The sequence below is a fragment of the Schistocerca cancellata genome, chromosome 2, assembly GCF_023864275.1.
Source record: "Schistocerca cancellata isolate TAMUIC-IGC-003103 chromosome 2, iqSchCanc2.1, whole genome shotgun sequence".
Lineage (NCBI taxonomy): Eukaryota > Metazoa > Arthropoda > Insecta > Orthoptera > Acrididae > Schistocerca > Schistocerca cancellata.
In genome coordinates this window covers 287,209,682-287,231,291 of record NC_064627.1, presented here as the reverse complement: position 1 = coordinate 287,231,291, position 21,610 = coordinate 287,209,682, and the positions used below count along the sequence as shown (strand labels likewise).

The 21,610-nt window shown below is 39.5% G+C and overlaps 2 protein-coding genes across 4 annotated transcripts in view; one reads left to right on the top strand and one right to left on the bottom strand.

Annotated features, from left to right (window-relative positions):
* LOC126161637 (2-oxoglutarate and iron-dependent oxygenase JMJD4) overlaps positions 1-11,551 on the bottom strand; it is a 146,546-nt gene extending 134,995 nt beyond the window's left edge. The window contains exon 1 of the mRNA XM_049917600.1: positions 11,168-11,551. Coding sequence (XP_049773557.1) covers positions 11,168-11,408 — 241 coding nt within the window. The 5' untranslated portion in view covers positions 11,409-11,551. The remainder of the gene's footprint in view (positions 1-11,167) is intronic.
* An 87-nt stretch (positions 11,552-11,638) lies between these two features.
* Positions 11,639-21,610, top strand: part of LOC126161636 (2',3'-cyclic-nucleotide 3'-phosphodiesterase-like) — an 83,417-nt gene continuing 73,445 nt past the window's right edge. The window contains exons 1-2 of one of the 3 annotated variants that reach the window (XM_049917599.1): positions 11,639-11,828; positions 12,198-12,381. The gene's annotated coding sequence lies outside the window, so the exon portion shown is untranslated. The remainder of the gene's footprint in view (positions 11,829-12,197; positions 12,382-21,610) is intronic. The other 2 variants (XM_049917597.1, XM_049917598.1) reach the window with 2 other exon arrangements.

Genomic DNA, 21,610 nt, shown 5'->3' with positions numbered 1-21,610 from the left:
AGCTTCACCAAAATTTACACAATGTGACAATAGTGTAAAACCAGAAGGCTATTTATATGACGTGTGCTGCAGTTGTTGTGTACCAATTTTACTACCGTGATCTCTGCCACCTTGGTAATGCTTAACCAAATAGCAAAGTTTACAAACAGTTTGATTCTGTAGTTATAGCAGAACACCAGATTGAAATATGTCACAATGAGTCACGACAAAAGACACTCCTTATCTGAAGTTTTTTGAGTTATCAGATTTTACTTGTTTCTAGTTATCAAGACTTTCGAGATTGCTTTTCCCAGGGAGAACGAAACAAATTATTGAAGAATATGATAAAAGGTGTTGGACTTAATTTGAGTGCCAGCAGAATATGGGCCCATTTTAAATGCACCTCTGCCTTGTCATCATTTATTAGTGCCTTATATGATAAGTCATTTTAAGTTTTTAGAAAAATCGTAAACTTTGTCCTCAATTTGTAAACCGCTGGAAAGCATTAGGAGAATGAAATTTTATATTCTAAGACCTTGTTTGTATTGGTAAGACAAAACATACAAAATTTCAGATTTATCCCACAATAACTTACGGGGATATAAAAATTTAAACTTCACATTATTTTCGAGAATCTGTGTTTTTTTTTTTTTTTTTTTTTTTTTTTTTTTTTTTTTTTTTTTTTTTTTTTTTTTTTTTGCTTGACTTTACATCAAATTATCCATATGAAAATTGCTTGGGAAATCTTTTTTACTATTTCACTTAAGAGAGACAAAAAAGTTGTACATGATAGCCTAGTTTTGTTTCTTTCAAGAACATACTGGCGGAGACATAATGTCTCTGAACTGCGAAAACTCATGGGTGCACAGTTGTAGCTGCACTATAGAGTCCAACAAATGACTGTATCTCCAGAAGTATTGAATTAGTAATAGTGAAACTTTACCATTATTTACAGGGAAAATGTGTGATTGTTCATACAAAATTTCATCACAATCCGTGACAGTCGTGTGGAAACCTCTAGTCTAATTGGCATGGAATGACCCTAGATTTAGTGGTATACCTATTCAAGCTAGGGATTCAGCGTGTAGGAATGATTGTTGCAGGACTAGTTGCATTTATTAATTGCAACATAAAAACACACTGTAACTCATACAATTCCTTTACTAGAAAATTAAGCAACAGTACAGCATAAAAAGAAATGAGGAAACACAGGTCAGAGACTGTGCCAGAGATAACAACTACAAATGGCAATCACTCACACACAGCATTACACTGCACGTAACACTGCACTTCACCACTGCCCCCTTAGCATCAACGGTACTTTCTTTTGAAACAGACATGTTGTCCCAACCGGGTTATAACGGGTCATGCACAGGCTGCTGATGGTGCGTTAGAGGTAGCCTCAGACGTCCGTTGAGGCTGACATGTGACGTGCTTGGAGTGGCTGGAGCTTCGGTCATGTCCTTCTTGTGTGGAGATGCGTCCGTACCAGTTTAGGAAGCGCGGAAAGCTGGTTTGAGCCTGTCGACGGAGATGGTGGTTGGTGTACCCATCACACCGACATTGACTGTCTTGTCCTCCCTACTGATGACACGATAAGATCCATCGTAGGGTGACTGCAGCGGCTTGTGTACTGCTTCATGCTGCAAGAAGACATATTGGCATTCCCACAGCTCGTCAAACACAAATGGGTGACAGGTCTGCTGATCCCTTGGAGCAACGGGGCGTAGTTGCCAGATTTGTGTATGCAGCTTTTGCACTAAATCTGAAGTGTCAATGCAGTTGTCTGGCACATCAGCAAAGAACTCGCTGGGAAGTCATATTGGCAGGCTATAAACAAGTTCTGCAGTTGTGGTTTTCAGGTCTTCTTTCAGCGACACACGGAGACCCAGGAGGACAATGGGCAACGTCTCTGTCCACTGTAGTGAGTTGTGACATTGAAGCGACACTTTCAGTTGGCGGTGCATGCATTCAATTAAACCATTTGCTGACAGGTGGTAAGCTGTAGTTCTAATGCGCCTTGTACCCAGTAGAATAGAGAGTGTTTTGAACAAATACAACTCAAATTGTCTTCCTTGGTCTGTTGTGCTTAATAACGGCACTCAGAAAAAAGCGATCCATCCCGTGAAGAATGCAGTCCCGACACTTTCGGCGGTGATGTCGGTGATTAGGAACACCTCGGGCCAGCGTGTAAAATGATTGATGGCTGTAAGGCAGTAGGTGTATCCTTCCGATAGTGGGAGAGGTCCTACTAGGTCTAGGTGGACATGATCAAATCTCTGGTTTGGAGGAAGAAATGTGCCAAGAGGTGACCTAATGTGCCAGATAACTTTATTCCGTTGACAGGCCACACACTGTCGCACATATTGCTTGCAATTTTTGTCCATGTGTGGCTAGACAAAAGTTCACTTCACCATGCTGGTAGTGGCTCGTATTGCAGGGTGCGACAGTTATGTAAAGAGGCAATTGCCTGTTGGCGAAAGTCAATAGTCACAAAAGGTCTCAGTTTGTTGGTGGCGACATCACAATACAGCAGCATAGCTGACAGTGACAGTGTAATACAGCGGAGTTGTATGCCTGATGGTTGCGCCAACAAATCTTGGAGCTCACTATCAGATTGTTGCGCTATGGCGAGAGCTTCAAAATCAACTGCTTCAGTGATTGCTTCAATCCCGGAGAGTGCATCAGCTGGCTCATTTAGTTCTCCTCCAAATTGGACAATATTGGTGGTGAACTGTCCGATATAATCAAGGTGTGGCAGCCTTCTCAGGACAGTGGCGGAAAGCATATATTAGTGGCTTATGGTCTGTGATGAGAGTGAACTGCTGTCCTTCCAATATGTGACGAAATTTCTTAATAGCAGCATACGGTTTGCGGTCATATGTAGACAAATTCTGTTGAGATGGTGATGATAGCTTTTTACTGAAAAAGGCTAAGGGCTGCCAGTGCCCATCTATTTGCTGTTGCAGTGCAACACTGATTGCAGTTACAGATGCATTGAACATCAGGGCGAGAGGCGCCTGTGGAACTGAGTGTGCTAACAATGTAGCTTTTGCAATGGCAGTCCTCAGCTTGTTAAATGCCAACTCAGACTCACTGTAGCACTGGAGTTTGTCTTTCGGCTTCGGTGAAACTTGCAAGAACTTGTTCAGTGGAGTAGCTAGGAAGGCACGATTGTGAACAAATCTACGGTAAAAATTTTGTTATGCCAAGAAATCTACGTAATTCTTTAACCATTGTAGGCTGGGGAAAATTCAGTATAGCGTCTACTTTCTCCTGTGGCGGCCGTATGCCTTGAGCGTTGATAGCGTAGCCTATGAACTGTACATCAGCTGCTCCAAAAAATGCACTTTGACGGGTTGATAAGCAGGCTATGTGCATGTAAACGAGTGAAGATCTGTCATAAGTGTGATAGGTGTTCTGCCTCTGAATTTGACGTGACCAAAATATTGTCAATATACACATAACAGAAGTCTAAGTCATATGTCACTTCATCCATGACCTGTTGAAATGTTTGGGCAGCATTGCTAAGTCCAAAAGGCAACGGGTAAATTCAAAGAGTCCGAACGGAGTGTAGACGGCAGTCTTAGCAACGTCGTCAGGTGCCTCAGGTAAAACGCATGAACTCAGTCCAACGTCAAAAAGATTCGCTTACCGGGGACACTGAAAGTAAAATCTTTGATATGCGGGACTGGGTACCGATCTGGAATAGTTCTGGCATTGAGCTGTCTGCAGCTGCCGCATGGACGACATCCGTTATTCATTTTTGGTACCATGTGCCGAGGAGATGACCAACTACTGCCTGATGAGCGGCAGATTCCTTGTGCTAGCATGTACAAAAATTCCTGCTTAACTATCTTCAGTTTTTGGGGTGTCAAGCAGTGCAGTCGAGCATGTAGTGATGGCCCAGGTATAGTCAAAATATAGTGCAACGTTGAGTGCTGCACAGGTGCCTCCCGCCACACACCATCAGGTGGCTTGCGGAGTATGGATGCAGACGTAGATGCTAGTGTGGGAGTTTGGCATGTGATCCCTGGGAACTGTCTGAGGAGCTCTATAAATGGAGAATCACTAGTAACCACTCGTACTGCTATGTCTTTCACACAATGCACTCGATCTTGGCTTGCTAGGTTGGTAGTTGTGTCAAGAAGGCTTAGGCGTCAGTGACGGAGGTCAGGCAGGAGTCCATAAAATGATGAAAAAACTGCTCGAAGTATGGGGTACGTCACATCTGCTACGACAAATTGCCATTCAAATTTGTGCCGCAGGCCCATGTTCAAAACTAATGTGACACGACCATACATTGTTATTGTGGAACCATTGGCCGCGAAAAGGTGGCAATCATCACATTTGCAATGTGGCACACAGGCAGATGGATAGACTGTCAAGTCAGCACCCGTGTCTACCAAATACTGTAAATTTGTGCTATGTTCTGTTACAAGCAGTCAACGGCTGCCATCTGAAAAGCCAATGGCCGTCATCACTGATTTCCTGCTGAGTTTCCCTGTTCACACGGCAGTTTACACTTGCATGCCTCGGAACCATACTGTCGGTGATACTAACACATTCTTGTTGACAAAGGTGGGTGGCTGGGCTTATCTGGTGAGCGGTGGCGACGAGGTCCGAGGCTGGTAGTCTGGGTCCGAAATGCAGCTACTTGCGCGGTTAGATCGGCAACCTGTGCTTGTAGCGCGGCGTGAGTGTTATCTGCCCGAGGTTGTGAGCAAACCGTTGCGACGCATGTGGATGGATACATTTCCACTATGCGATCCGCAGTCTGCGCGAGTGCATCCAGATCACCGGCACATACTGTCAATATTTTTCTGCGACTCGGGTAGCAGACGCGATAGCCAAATATTCCGCAAAATGTCGTCACTGACCACATTGCTCGCTAATGTACGCAGTTGGCATAGTAGCTACAACGACGTGCGATTGCCTAGCTCCTTTGTGTGGAGAAGCTTCTCCAATCTCTTCGCCTCAGACTGCGAGAGCCGGGTTAATCAGAGCATTCTTGATGGCTGTGTAATGACCAGTACTTGGTGGTGACGCCAAAATATCTTTTACTTCTACGGCCATACCTTCATTGAGTGCAGCAACTACATAACTGTACTTTGTTTCGTCTGCAGTTGTGTGCGCTAGCACAAACTGACTTTCTGCTTGAGCAAGCCACAGCACAGGATTCTGTTGCCAAAACAGTGGCGGTTTTACTGTCATGTGATTAATTACTGCACCAGTATACACTTCTGCAGTTGGTGGTGGGTCTGCCATCATGAATTACGGCGAAATGGAACACGGAAGTTGCACGATGCAGCTGATGCGGATGTTCATATTTAAAGCGACGCGGCACAATACGGAGTGTTAGAGTTTGTCAAATTTCATGATAGTGACCATTGGACATCATGTCGGGGTCACCAATGTTGCGGGACTAGTTGTATTTACTTAATTGCAACATAAAAACACAGTGTAGCTCATACGACTCCTTTACTAGGAAATTAAACAACAGAACAGAATAAAAACAAATTAGGAAACATAAGTCAGAGACTGCGCCAGATATGATAATTACAAATGGCAATCACTCGCACACAGCATTACACTGCCCGTAACACTGCACTTCAACCTAAAGGAACTGGATACCAAACGGTAAATTTCAAAATGAAAAGGATCTGAAGAAAGAGGTACATAGGTATTCTGAAGAATCAATTACTACCACTGACAAAGTGCATATTTCCTCCATTTTGTATAAAGACAATAGCATTGTCCATTTTCTGCCTACATTTGCTGGCAAGTTGCCAAAATTTGAAGTGGAACGGTTTGACAGGCGGGAGAGAGAACACAGAGTGGTACAATGTCTGCTATGTTTCTGTTTACAGCTCACAAATGGTAAACATAGATAGCAACATTGGGAGATGTCATATAAAGATTACATCTAAATAATGGTATTTAAATCTGTTTCTCCTCTGATTGATGTAACTTTAATATATTCGTGGATTCTCTACAGAATGATACTCACTGTAAGACGAACAGCAGGCATGCCAATGAACCAGAAGTAGTTTATAACTGAATTGGCTAAAACTGTAAGCCAGACTGGTGCTGGAGCAAAAAAGCGAGATACACCAGGCAGCACAGATCCAATAGAGATCATCAGGGATCATCATTATCTCCAAAGGATGTAAGATTACATAGAGGTAAGATTACATAGAGGTAAGATTACATAGAGGTAAGATTACATAGAGGTGCAAATTAAACTTACTTTTACATAAAGGAAAAACAGCTATCTTGTATTCTATAGTATCTGAAGCCATGGGCTGTTCATCTAATTTCGACAGTACTACTGATTATATCATAACTGTTGTTCATTTGATCTTTACAACTATGTTTTTATACTTAACCAAAGTTTATTAATAGTGTAAATGTCATACGATTTTGCACGAGTGCAAAGTTTCATGTATGAGTCAAATGATAAGTTACACACAGTTTTGCATCAATTCAAAGAGTATAAACACTTTTTTTCCCTCAGAATTAAGAATGCATCTATTCACTTTTTTCAACATTTTCTCCTGTAACCCTGAACAATTTCCAATAAAGAAAATAATTTGGTGAAGAAAAAGTGGAAGAAGGGTTAACTCCCACACCAATGCAAAGGTGAATGAGATAGATATTAGTGTCAATGGCATTGAAGAACGACAGAAATTACTAAAGCTGAACAAAGGTCCTGTTGGAATCTGTGAGATTATATTCAGAATTCATGACAGTGTTAACTAGAGTATTTTGTATAACTGTTGAACAAAACCCAGTGCCTAGTACTTGGAAAAATTTTCCGTTCATGTTGGTTTACATGAAGAATAGCTGAAGACATCCACAAAACAATCACCAAATATCATCATCATTAGCATGTTGTAGAATTTTAGAAACTATTACGAGCTCACACACAATGAGGTGCATCAAACAGAATGACCTCCTCCATACCAACCAGCATGGATTCTGAAGACTCTGATCATGTGAAATGCAACTTGCTCTTTTCTCATGTGACATCTTGAGATCCACGGATCAACACACTCAGACAGATGCAGTTTTCTTTACTTCCACAAAGCATCTGCCTCAGAACCAAACCGACACTTATTATCATGCATATGATCACCAGGGTACGAAATGAAATATTTGATTGCATTGGCGATTTATTTGTTAGGAGGCCACATCATGTAATCTTTACAGGGAGAGTCCTCGACATACTCATCTTCAGGTATGCAACAGGGAATTTGGTTGGGGTGCTTTCTGTTCATGTACCAGTATGTTAATGACCTAGTAGACAATATTAGTAACTTCGTTGTTGTTGTTCTCTTCTTCAATCCAGAGACTATTTAGATGCAACTCTCCATGCTACTCTATCCTGTGCAAGCTTCACACAGCTTTATGAACTTTACCACATCATTGTCTTTATAGCAGTCATATGATCTCAGTTTGTTATCACCCTGCTTAGTAATTGTCCATGTTTCTATGCCGTAAGTAAGTACTGGGCGTATCAGCATTTTGTAAAGTTGGCACTTTGTCCCTCGTGATATAGGCTTGGATTTAAAATATCGGAACAGTCCTATATTTCTGTACAAATTTTAAATTGCCTTTTGCTCCCTGCATTTGACCCCTGCCACCTTCAGGATTTGAAAGAGAGTTTTCCAGTCAACATTGTCAAAAGCTTTCTCTAAGTCTACAAATTCTACAAACATAAGTTTGCCTTTCCTTAAACTATCCTATAAGATAAGTCGTAAGGTCAGTATTGCCTAATGCGTTCCAACATTTCTATGGAATCCAGACTGATCTTTCTCAAGGTCAGCTTCTAACAGTATTTCCATTCGTCTAAAGAAACCGTGTTAGTATTTTGCAGCCGTGATTTATTAAAAGTATAGTTTACTCATTTTCACACGTCTGTCAATGCCTGCTTTCTTTGGGATTGGAATTATTATATTCTTCTTGAAGTCTGAGGCTATTTCACCCGTTTCATACATCTTGCTCACTAGATGGTAGAGTTTTGTCAGGGCTGGCTCTCCCAAGACTATCAGTAGTACTATTGGGGCATTGTTTTGACTTAGGTCTTTCAGTGTTCTGTCAAACTCTTCACGCAGTATCGTATCTCCCATTTCATTTTCATCTACGACTTCTTCCATTTCCATAATATTGTCCTCAAGTACATTGCCCTTGTATAGACCCTCTATATACTCCTTCCACCTTTCTGATTTCCCTCTTTTGCTTAGAACTGGCTTTCCATCTGAGCTCTTGATGTTCATACAAGTGGTTCTCTTGTCTCCACAAGTCTCTTTAATTTTCCTATAGGCAGTATCTATCTTATTCCTAGTGATATATGGCTCTACATCCTTACATTTGGCTTCTAACCATCCCTGCTTAACCATTTTGCACTTCCTGTCAATCTCATTCTTGAGAATTTTGTATTCCTTTTTGCCTGCTTCATTTACTGCATTTTTATATTTTCTCCTTTCATCAATTACATGCAGTACCTCTTCTGTTACCCAAGGATTTCTACTACCCCTCGACTTTTTACCTACTTGATCCTCTGCTGCCTTCACTATTTCACCTCTCAAAGCTACCCATTCTTCTTCTACTGTATTTCTTTCCCCCGTTCTTGTCAATCATTCCCTAATACTCTCTCTGAAACTCTCTAAAACCTCTTGTAGTGTCAGTTTATCCAGGTCCCATCTCCTTAAATTCCCTCTTTTTTGCAGTTTCCTCAGTTTTAATCTGCAATTCATAACCAACAGATTGTGGTCAGAGTTCACATTTGCCTCTGGAAACATCTTACAATTTAAAACCTGGTTCCTGAATCTCTGTCTTGCCATTATGTAATCTATCTGAAACTGTATAGTGTCTCCAGGCCTCTTCCACATATACAACCTTCTTTCAAGATTCTTAAACCAAGTATCAGCTATGATTAAGTTTTGCTCTGTGCAAAATTCTACCAGGTGACTTCTTCTTTCATTCCTTACCTCCATTCCAGATTCACCTACTACTTTTCCTTCTCTTCCTTTTCCTACTATTGAATTCCAGTCCCCCATGAATATTAAATTTTCATCTCCCTTCACTATCTGAATAATTTCTTTTATCTCATCATACATTTCTTCAACCTCTTAGTCATCTGTGGAGCTAGTTGGCATATAAAGTTGTGCTACTGTGGTAGATGTGGGCTTCGTGCCTATCTTGGCTACAATAATGCATTCACTATGCTGTTTGCGGTACTTACCCATACTACTACTATTTTTTTAAAAATCCATAATTAAACCTACTCCTGCATCACTCCTATTTGATTTTGTGTTTAGAACCCCATATTCACCTGACCAGAAGTCTTTTTCCTCCTGCCACTGAATGGCACTACTTCCCACTATACCTTACCTATCCATTTCCCTTTTAAAATTTCAAACCTACCTGCCCAATTAAGGGATCGGACATTCCACGCTCCAATCCATAGAATGCCAGTTTTCTTTCTCCTGATAACGGCCTCCTCTTGAGTAGTCCCCACCTGGAGATCCAAATGGGGGATTATTCTACCTCCGGAATATTTTACCCCAGAGGATGCCATAATCATTTAACCATACAGTAAAGCTGCATGCCCTCGGGAAAAATTACAGCTGTAGTTTCCCCTTGCTTTCATCCGTTCACAATACCAGCACAGCAAGGCTGTTTTGGTTAACGTTACAGGGTCAGATCAGTCAATCATCCAGACTGTTACCCCTGCAACTACTGAAAAGGCTGCGGCCCCTCTTCAGGAACCACACGTTTGTCTGGCCTCTCAACAGATACCCCTCCATTGTGGTTGCACCTCAGTACGGCTATCTTTATTGCTGAGGCACACAAGCCTCCCCACCAACAGCAAGGTCCATGGTTATTGGGGGTAATTTAGTAACTTTAGACCTTCAACATTAGTAACTTAAGGTCTTCAGCTTATGTTGGAGTTATCTGTAAAGAAGTAGGTTACTGTCTGAAAACAGCAGCAACAATATTCAGTTACATCATGGTAAGATTGTGAAATGGTGCAAAATTGGCTATTTGCTTTATATGTTGAATAATGTAAAATTGTGCACTTCACAAAATGCAAAATCCTATGGCTACACTATCAGCAAGTCATAACTGGAATCAGCCAACTCATACAAATACCTGGGTGTAATAATGAGTGTGAATATGAAATAGACCAATCACAGAGGCTCAATCACTGGTAATGCACGTAGTAGATACAATTTCACTGGTACGACACTGGAAATTGCAGATTGTTTGCAAACATGATTACATACAAAACACTTATATGGCCCATGGTAACATACTGCTCCAGTGTATGGGACTTTGCTATACACTTTAAGTCTAATAGGTGATACACAAAGACTTTACTGAGAAGGGCAACATAAATAGTCACCTGTTTATTTCGACTCACGAGAAAGTGCAATGGATATGTTGAAGCACACTAACTAGCACTACTGTCCTGCAAAAACCTAAGATATTAGTTAGAATCACTAGTGTTCAAGCAATTAATTTTCTTATGCTCCAAATGCAAATGAAATTGGAAGACGACCTAATACAGTGGTACTACATAAACCCATAGAGGTCTAGCACAGAAAAAAAAAACACGATCAAAGTCAGCACCCACAAGAGAGAAACAATGTATTATAAACACAAAAATACAAGCGAAATATACAACTACAACATTCCGGCGACGATGGTTCCAAAATAAACAAAACCTTTTTCAATACTAATCAACTTGCGCATCCTAATAACACAAAACAAAAGAAAATTGGTGGTGATAATATTTACTAATACATCACACCATTCAAAAAAGCTGATACAAAGTATTGAGATTCATATTTTATATTACTGTGTTCTTGATACTCACAAATAACCGTTCCAGCTTCGAAGAACTAAAAACGAGTAATATATCTGCGAATTTTTTCTTTACAGTGACAAGATTGTTTTGCAGTATAGTCTTAGGTCTACGTTGGGTTGGAAGTTGAAAAGCTTTTCTTCGCGTTTGTACGTAAACTGCCTGAGGAAACGGAGGGGCCCGGCTGTACGTGTCTATATCCATTGTTAGTTCGTTTACACACGTTTTCTTTTGGATTGCCAGAACAGTTTGAATGAATGAATGAAGCACCATAAATTCGCGGACACTCATCAGAGAAAAAACACGAAAGCTTACCAAAATTTTCTTTAAGGTACGAAAACATGGGTTTATCATCTTTAACCCACTTTGTAGCGCTCTCCCATTCCTTTGTAAAATTACCCTTTATTATTACGGGATAATTTTTCAACATAAAATTCTCGAAGAATTCTGCATATGACAAATCATCTCCTACTAGTGGTATTCCGCAACTGGTCTGGCTACAATTTGATATTTCACTCTTTATATCAACTACAGAAGCTTGCTCTACGTTACACATTTCTGCCACTTATTTTCCACTCCGTGAACAAAACACATACCACCCGTAACAAAACAAACGCAGTTCTCAGCTTTCAGTACTGTTTCGTTCACGCAGCACTTTCAAAGGCTCTGATTATCCTATATATAGCAATTAGCGGGATCAAGGAGATCGTAATGTGGTAACACAGCCGAGTAGCCGACTATGATTGTGGGATAATTATAATCTTTGAATGTAATGTATGCACTTCGGAACCACATCATACGAAGTTCATTGACAAAAGCCGTTTGTTGGTGATTTGTGTTTATGTTGGGTTATATGTGCGAAGCATTTTTTTTTTTTTTTTAATGAATTATGCGGGTTTGAGCATCATGGGTTAGAAGCTACTTATATTTCTCAGAACTCCATACTGACTGGATAGTGCCACTGTCATAACAATAGGTAAAAAATTATAGTACTTAAAATAGTTGAATGTTATGAATTTTGAGTAAGACTTCAAATTTTCCAGATTGAAGGCAGGTAGTTTTAAGCCCTTCTGATAATGCCCGCGATATTGTCGGTATTTTAGTATTGTTACATCCTGTCCTCACATTATTTTGTTTGCTTTGTTTGGCATAAAGTGTGTGTCATTGTTACACTGTTGTAAGTTTGCTGTAGCACAGCAATTTTAATAAATATCCAAGCGTACATGGTTGAATTGTCTGCTCTATAAAGTCGGCTGTAGGCTTCTGCTGTACACGACTGGATTCGTACAGTACCACCGAACATTATATTTAACAGTCAACTAAAATAATGATACAAATGTTGCAGGGTGACGACAGTCGTATTTAAATGCCTGTATCTACGCATACACTTCCGTGCTGTCGGACAGGAGATGTTTCAAATGCGAGGAACGAATTTAGAAATACAAGAGCAGACAGAGATATTTTAAGAGAATTAATACAGAATTACATAAGCGGAAAGAGATGCATTAAAACAGCGTGTGCATGCTACGGTAAGATGTTTTGTTACTAGTGTTCAGTGTGGTGCCATAATCAAACAATGTGGAAAAACTGCGACCTTTTCACATTATTTAATTTCATGTCCAGAAATTGCTGTATAGAGTAGTGGTTGCCATACAACTATAAAGTAATTTTGTGTTGAAGTTACTTCACTATCTGTTAAATTCTTTCACGTGATAAGTGGATAAAGTTTTTATGAGCCACCTCTTTTGTTATAAGTATGAATGTTACTGTTATTTTTAAACTGCAATTGTTGACAGCAAACAGCATAAGGGGATAAAGGTGCTGTTAGTCTTGTTATTGTACACAACAGTTGAAAGAACTGCCCACCTATTGTCCCATTACACGCTTCTGTGTGCAACATTAACTTTCATCCCCAACGAAATATTTCCCAGTATATTATGTAACACAATGTTGAAAAAAGATAATTATTTTTTTGTCTTCAAAGTCTGCTATTACCCATAGCGCAGAAGTTGAAGAGCTAACGCACTTTTTTTTAGGAATGTGTATGATAAATGATTTCATGTTCAGATTTATCAGAATAAGAATTTAAAATATTCTTTTACATTTATTAATTTACACTAGTTCATTATTTCATCAAATTATGTGGTCAGGCATTGTGCAGTACAAAACTGCATGTTTTTGGTTTTATTTAAGTTCAGTGACATCCCATTTGCAGAGAACCATTTATCAATTTTCAAGACGATTTTGTTTGCATTTTCAGTCTCTCTGTTAGGTGCGATTATAATACATGCATCAGTCACAGATTGAAATGTTTCTGCTTCTTGGATGCTCACAGTTAGGAAGTCAAGAGAGGCCACCTCAAATGTACCTAGAATAAATAGCTGTATCAATGTATGGTTTCAATAAGTTAAGGTGGAAAATTAGACGAATTTTCTGTTTTAATCAACTAACTTTTAACGTTTATAGCTGTCAAATTATGACACCATCATTATAAAATGGAACTAGCCTGCGTACTTCTTTCTGTGACATTGGGAAGGACCTTTAAATAGGATTTCAGTGACATAACATGCTTGGGATAATAAGATATCAATGCGTCAAATCCTACACTGCTGCAGGAAAAGGCGATCCCACAAAGTCTGCTCCACTGTATCAGATGTAAGCAAATACATAACTTGAGAACAGCTACCGTATCTATTATGATAATGACTGCCATCTCAAGTGCTCAAAATCTGCATCTACATACATAGCCTACTTCGCAAGCCACCATATGGTGCCTGGCAGAGGGTACCACGTACCAGTACTAGTCATTTTCCTCCAAATGAGCCCTCATTGCACGTATCTTCATGATTCGTATGCGAGATGTATGTTGGTGGCAGTAGGATCCTTCTAGAGTTAGCTTTAATTGCCGGTTCTTTAAATTTCCGCAGTAGCTCTTCTAGAAAAGAATGTCGCCTTTCCTCCAGCAATTCCCATTTGATTTCCCGAAGCATGAAATGTTGGGATTACTGAAGAATGAGATACAACCTGACAGCTTTGACCGATGGCATCAGATGTTAGATGATGTACTGCACAGGTTTAACAGCAAAGATGAATGTTGAGAAACAAAGGAAAGCATGTCCAGCTCATCTCAGTCTACACAGCTTTATGAACTTTACCACATCATTCTCTTTATAACAGTCATATGATCTCATTGTTTGTGATCACCCTGCTTCGTAATTGTCCATGTTTCTATGCCGTAAGTAAGTACTGGGCGTATCAGCGTTTTGTAAAGTTGGCACTTTGTCCCTCATGATATAGGCTTGGATTTAAAATGTCGCAACAGTCCTATATTTCTGTACAAATTTTAAATAGTCTTTTGCTCCCTGCCTGTGACCCCTGCCACCTTCAGGATTTGAAAGAGAGTATTCCAGTCAACATTGTCAAAAGCTTTCTCTAAGTCTACAAATTCTACAAATGTAAGTTTGCTTTTCCTTAAACTATCTTCTAAGATAAGTCGTAAGGTCAGTATTGCCTAATGCGTTCCAACATTTCTATGGAATCCAGACTGATCTTTCTCAAGGTCAGCTTCTAACAGTTTTTCCATTCGTCTAAAGAAACCGTGTTAGTATTTTGCAGCCGTGATTTATTAAAAGTATAGTTTACTCATTTTCACACGTCTGTCAATGCCTGATTTCTTTGGGATTGGAATTATTATATTCTTCTTGAAGTCTGAGGGTATTTCACCTGTTTCATACATCTTGCTCACTAGACGGTAGAGTTTTGTCAAGGCTGGCTCTCCCAAGGCTATCAGTAGTTCTAATGGGGCATTGTTTTGACTTAGGTCTTTCAGTGTTCTGTCAAACTCTTCATGCAGTATCGTATCTCCCATTCCATTTTCATCTACGACTTCTTCCATTTCCATAATATTGTCCTCAAGTACATTGCCCTTGTATAGACCCTCTATACTCCTTCCACCTTTCTGATTTCCCTCTTTTGCTTAGAACTGGCTTTACATCTGAGCTCTTGATATTCATACAAGTGGTTCTCTTGTCTCTACAAGTCTCTTTAATTTTCCTATAGGCAGTATCTATCTTATTCCTAGTGATATATGGCTCTACATCCTTACATTTGGCCTCTAACCATCCCTGCTTAACCATTTTGCATTTCCTGTCGATCTCATTCTTGAGAATTTTGTATTCCTTTTTGCCTGCTTCATTTACTGCATTTTTATATTTTCTCCTTTCATCAATTAAATGCAGTACCTCTTCTGTTACCCAAGGATTTCTACTACCCCTCGACTTTTTACCTACTTGATCCTCTGGTGCCTTCACTATTTCACCTCCCAAAGCTACCCATTCTTCTTCTACTGTATTTCTTTCCCCCATTCCTGTCAATTGTTCCCTTATGCTCTCCCTGAAACTCTGTACAACCTCTGGTTCTTTCAGTTTATCCAGGTCCCATCTCCTTAAATTCCCACCTTTTTGCAGTTTCTTCAGTTTTAATCTACAGGTCATAACCAATAGATTGTGATCAGAGTCCACATCTGCCACTGGAAATGTCTTACAATTTAAAGCCTGGTTCCTACATCTCTGTCTTACCATTATGTAATCTATCTGAAACCTGTCAGTATCTCCAGGCTTCTTCCATGTATTCAAACTTCCTATTATGATTCTTGAACCAAGTGTTAGCTATGATTAAGTTGTGCTCTGTGCAAAATTCTACCAGGCGGCTTCCTCTTTCATTTTTTATCCCCAATCCATATTCACCTACTACATTTCTTTCTCAATTCCTACTATCGAATTCCAGTCACCCATGACTATTAAATTTTCGGCTCCCTTCACTGTCTGAATAATTTCTTTAATCTCATCATACATTTCTTCAATTTCTTCGTCATCTACAGAGCTAGTTGGCATATAGACTTGTACTAATGTCGTAGGCGTGGTCTTCGTGTCTATCTTGGCCAGAATAATGTGTTCACTATGCTGTTTGTAGTAGCTTACCCATTCATTATTAAACCTACTCCTGCATTACCCCTATTTGATTTTGTGTTTATAATCCTGTAGTCACCTGACCAGAAGTCTTGTTCCTCCTGCCACCCAATTTCACTAATTCCCACTATATCTAACTTTAACCTACTCATTCCCTTTTTAAATTTTCTGACCTACCTGCCCAGTTAAGCGATCTGACATTCCACGCTCCGATCCGTAGAATGCCAGGTTTCTTTCTCCTGGTAACGACGTCTTCCTGAGTAGTTTACCTCCGGAATATTTTACCCAAGAGGATGCCATCATCATTTAATCATACAGTAAATCTGCATGCCCTCGGGAAAAATTATGGCTGTAGTTTCCCCTTGCTTTCAGCCGTTCGCAGTACCACAACAGCAAGGGCGTTTTGGTTAGCATTACAAGGCCAGATCAGTCAATCACCAGACTGTTGCCCCTGCATCTACTGAAAAGGCTTCTGCCTCTCTTCAGGAACCACACATTTGTCTGGCCTCTCAACAGATACCCCTCCGTTATGGTTGCACCTACGGTACGGGTATCTGTATCGTTGAGGCATGCAAGCCTCCCCACCAACGGCAAGTTCCTTGGTTCGTGGGGGGGATTTATTATTATTATTATTAATTTTTTAAATTTATTATCTATGACTTGAAAATGAAGACATTTATTTCTGTGAGTTAATTTTAATGTCATTGGTCAAAGCTGACGCGTTGTCTCCCATTTTTTTGTTGACCCGAAATATACTTGAGGTCAGCAGTGTAAAGCAATTCTGTACAGGCGATACTGCATGTTAAATTGTATTTGGTGCAGCACAGGCCTGTGTTGCTTGGCGTTTCATGTCTTCAGAAGTTATCAGTATTACCTTGTAAACCTCTTTTAATTTTCTCTGTAGAGAAAAGTTAGGTGTTAAGTTTGATGGTTTTGCAGGTTGCGTTGTGTTTCTTCAGTGACTGACTCAGTGATCTTCAGTGTTCTGCTGCCTGTAATTATGTGTATGGAATAGGCAGGTCACATCCATCATGGTTTATTAGAGGCCATGTGTCTAGTGGGATGTCTTCCAGTAACTGTGGCAGCACATCTGTTAGGAACTTGGGGCCTGAAGTCCCATAAATAAAATGAATGAATGATGCCATTATTGGAAAGGCAGCAGTTTACATTGAGTGACTTAAGAACGTTGCCAGCTGTGCAGTGTAATTTATTCTCTTTTCTTTAACAATCTTGCAGGACAAAATCTGAAGTTGAATACTGTAGTTATCTTCTTTAATTTAAGGGGAAAAATTGATTATGTGCGTAAAATGGTATTCTTGCATAATTTGAAACATTGCAATAGTATTGTGAAAGTTCATTATTAATTTCTTATTTAATGGTGTTAGTTTGCTCTTCTTTCTTCCCTACCTTTTATATGTGTGTGATCTGGCACAAAAATTAATAAACCCATCCAGAATGTTTTGTTTGCAGTTGCAGAGAGTCATTGGGAAATGGGTAGAATATAATGCAGTAATATTAGCAGATAGTGTAGTGCATAACATAAGAGAGATGTGTTTTTCCCACCTGTAATAAAACACAGTACTTAGCAATTGGAAACACAGCACATGTCAAAATGTCTGTTTATTAGTGCAAGATAATCAAGGCATCAGTGAAGGTCTGTGTTTTAAATATGTAGGACTGAAGGGATACAAAGATATTTCTTTGCTAGTATGGCATTCAGGAACATACGTTGAAGCTGGGTGCTGCTGTCTTCATTGTCAGTAATATCCACTGTCATTGAAAATAAAAGACTAAAGTTTATTTAATTTGCTTATTTTCACTCTCTTATGCGGTAAGGTATTGTAATGTAACTGAATGCAGTTGCAAAAGTAATTCTTATATCTGTAAAGGGCTTGTAAAATGATTTATGTTGCCGTTACATAAGGGTCAGTCCAAATGAAGTGGTTTTTAAATATTTTAATTTTTTATATGTGCTTACCTATAATTGAGAAGTTCAAAACAGTTTAAAAAAAAAAATTCCGGTCACCTTTACTGAATGGCAGCCATTTTTGTTTGTAAGCGCGCAACAATGTTTCAGTTTAGAGACGTTAGCAAAAATATGAATATCTCTGCACTGAGTTAAGTTACAACATTACAATTGACATGATTGTTTTCAGAAAAGTGTCTCTACAACATTATCGATTACACAAAATACCCTAAATTCAAAAATAACCAGTCAAAATGACCTCCAAAATTTGTTATCCAATTTTCAAAAATTCGCATTTCAGGCCCAAAAATAACAAACAGGGAGTGATTTATGGGAATCTGTTTTTTTCCTATAGTTAGATATCATACACTACTAGTCTCATATAGAGCATGAACACTTATGTTTCCTTAATTTTTTATGAATTTTTGAAATTTGAAAAATTTCATTTTTTTTGTAAAGTTTGGGGTTAGTTATTCCAGGTGGGACTGAATATAAAAACATGAATTTTGCACAGTTTGTACACCTATATAATAGCAACGTACTGTAAAAATTTCAACATTGAAATCTGACTATGAACAAAGATACGAATTTTTTGAAAATGAGAAGATAATTCACATTACTATGAAACTGATCTTATGGCTGTTGCCTATTCATGTGTGATATTGGCGGGATATAATCAATTATTATTGAAGTAAGGTACTGAATTATATACAAAAAGTGGAAACATCACTGAAATTAACATTTATATTATTTTGAAATACTTAAAATAAATATTTTCAATTGACGTCCTTCGAGATTGAAACTGTTCCTAAACCTGGTGGTGAATGTTAAGAACACTTACTTCTTCAGACAGCTGCTGTGATTAAGAATAAGACCTCCCAGTTGCTGTGGTAAGTTCAAGCACTGAAAGTTTCCTTAAAACATTTTTCATTGATATCCAAACTTTGTCACTAGTAGATTTCTTGAATGGCGTCCTTGGACCAGCAGGGTGGTAAAAATGCACAAAAACATCATTGTTTTCAAAACTTATTCTTTCAACCTCTGCAAGCCACCACTGCCCATCATACACACATGCCACTATGTCATTCCATGTTCAAGACAGAGATGTAATTTTACTGACACAATGATGATCATAAATTTCGGTTTCTAATGTTACAACTAAGTTTTCTGCAGTGCCAAGCAATTTGTGGAAATGCCTTGTTCATTTTATTGCTATACAGTTTTCAAATCTGGTTTGAAGTGTTGTTTTCATATGCAGAACCACTTCTCCTTTCTTGATCATAAAATAGGTAATGCCTTTAATATTATCCTTGCAAAAGACATACATGTCCTGTACTGTGAGAATTTGGTCTGTGGTTGGTCTTTGTAGGCTGGCTTTACTTACTTCATGTTTTGTTGTACCTCCTACTCCATCCGGTGCACTTTTACCATGGCAAATGCAAAAAAGTTCCATTCAGCCTCCAACCCAGCCTACTTTGTGGTTGCAAAGATTTGAAAAATTATTTTTGTTCTTATACTCCCCCCATGAACCATGGACCTTGCCGTTGGAGGGGAGGCTTGCGTGCCTCAGCGATACAGATGGCCGTACCGTAGGTGCAACCACAACGGAGGGGTATCTGTTGAGAGGCCAGGCAAACATGTGGTTCCTGAAGAGGGGCAGCAGCCTTTTCAGTAGTTGCAGGGGCAACAGTCTGGATGATTGACTGATCTGGCCTTGTAACATAAACCAAAACGCCCTTGCTGTGCTGGTACTGCGAACGGCTGAAAGCAAGGGGAAACTACAGCCGTAATTTTTCCCGAGGACATGCAGCTCTACTGTATGATTAAATGATGATGGCGTCCTCTTGGGTAAAATATTCCGGAGGTAAAATAGTCCCCCATTCGGATCTCCGGGCGGGGACTACTCAAGAGAACGTCGTTATCAGGAGAAAGAAAACTGGCGTTCTACGGATCGGAGCGTGGAATGTCAGATCCCTTAATCGGGCAGGTAGGTTAGAAAATTTAAAAAGGGAGATGGATAGGTTAAAGTTAGATATAGTGGGAATTAGTGAAGTTCGGTGGCAGGAGGAACAAGACTTTTGGTCAGGTGATTACAGGGTTATAAATACAAAATCAAATAGGGGTAATGCAGGAGTAGGTTTAATAATGAATAAAAAAATAGGAGTGCGGGTAAGCTACTACAAACAGCATAGTGAACGCATTATTGTGGCCAAGATAGACACAAAGCCCATGCCTACTACAGTAGTACAAGTTTATATGCCAACTAGCTCTGCAGATGATGAAGAAATAGATGAAATGTATGACGAGATAAAAGAAATTATTCAGGTAGTGAAGGGAGACGAAAATTTAATAGTCATGGGTGACTGGAATTCGTCAGTAGGAAAAGGGAGAGAAGGAAACATAGTAGGTGAATATGGATTGGGGGGAAGGAATGAAAGAGGAAGCCGCCTTGTAGAATTTTGCACAGAGCATAACTTAATCATAGCTAACACTTGGTTCAAGAATCATGAAAGGAGGGTGTATACATGGAAGAAGCCTGGAGATACTGACAGGTTTCAGATAGATTATATAATGGTAAGACAGAGATTTAGGAACCAGGTTTTAAATTGTAAGACATTTCCAGGGGCAGATGTAGATTCTGACCACAATCTATTGGTTATGAACTGCAGATTGAAACTGAAGAAACTGCAAAAAGGTGGGAATTTGAGGAGATGGGACCTGGATAAACTGAAAGAACCAGAGGTTGTAGAGAGTTTCAGGGAGAGCATTAGGGAACAATTGACAGGAATGGGGGAAAGAAATACAGTAGAAGAAGAATGGGTAGCTCTGAGGGATGAAGTGGTGAAGGCAGCAGACGATCAAGTAGGTAAAAAGACGCGGGCTAATAGAAATCCTTGGGTAACAGAAGAAATATTGAATTTAATTGATGAAAGGAGAAAATATAAAAATGCAGTAAACGAAGCAGGCGAAAAGGAATACAAACGTCTCAAAAATGAAATCGACAGGAAGTGCAGAATGGCTAAGCAGGGATGGCTAGAGGACAAATGTAAGGATGTAGAGGCTTGTCTCACTAGGGGTAAGATAGATACTGCCTACAGGAAAATTAAAGAGACCTTTGGAGAGAAGAGAACCACTTGTATGAATATCAAGAACTCAGATGGCAACCCAGTTCTAAGCAAAGAAGGGAAAGCAGAAAGGTGGAAGGAGTATATAGAGGGTTTATACAAGGGCGATGTACTTGAGGACAATATTATGGAAATGGAAGATGATGTAGATGAATATGAAATGGGAGATAAGATACTGCGTGAAGAGTTTGACAGAGAACTGAAAGAGCTGAGTCAAAACAAGGCCCCGGGAGTAGACAACATTCCATTAGAACTACTGATGGCTTCGGGATAGCCAGTCATGACAAAACTCTACCATCTGGTGAGCACGATGTATGAGACAGGCGAAATACTCTCAGACTTCAAGAAGAATATAATAATTCCAATCCCAAAGAAAGCAGGTGTTGACAGATGTGAAAATTACCGAACAATCAGTTTAATAAGTCACAGCTGCAAAATACTAACGCGAATTCTTTACAGACGAATGGAAAAACTGGTAGAAGCCGACCTCGGGGAAGATCAGTTTGGATTCCGTAGAAATGTTGGAACACGTGAGGCAATACTGACCTTACGACTTATCTTGGAAGAAAGATTAAGGAAAGGCAAACCTACATTTCTAGCATTTGTAGACTTAGAGAAAGCTTTTGACAATGTTGACTGGAATACTCTCTTTCAAATTCTGAAGGTGGCAGGGGTAAAATACAGGGAGCGAAAGGCTATT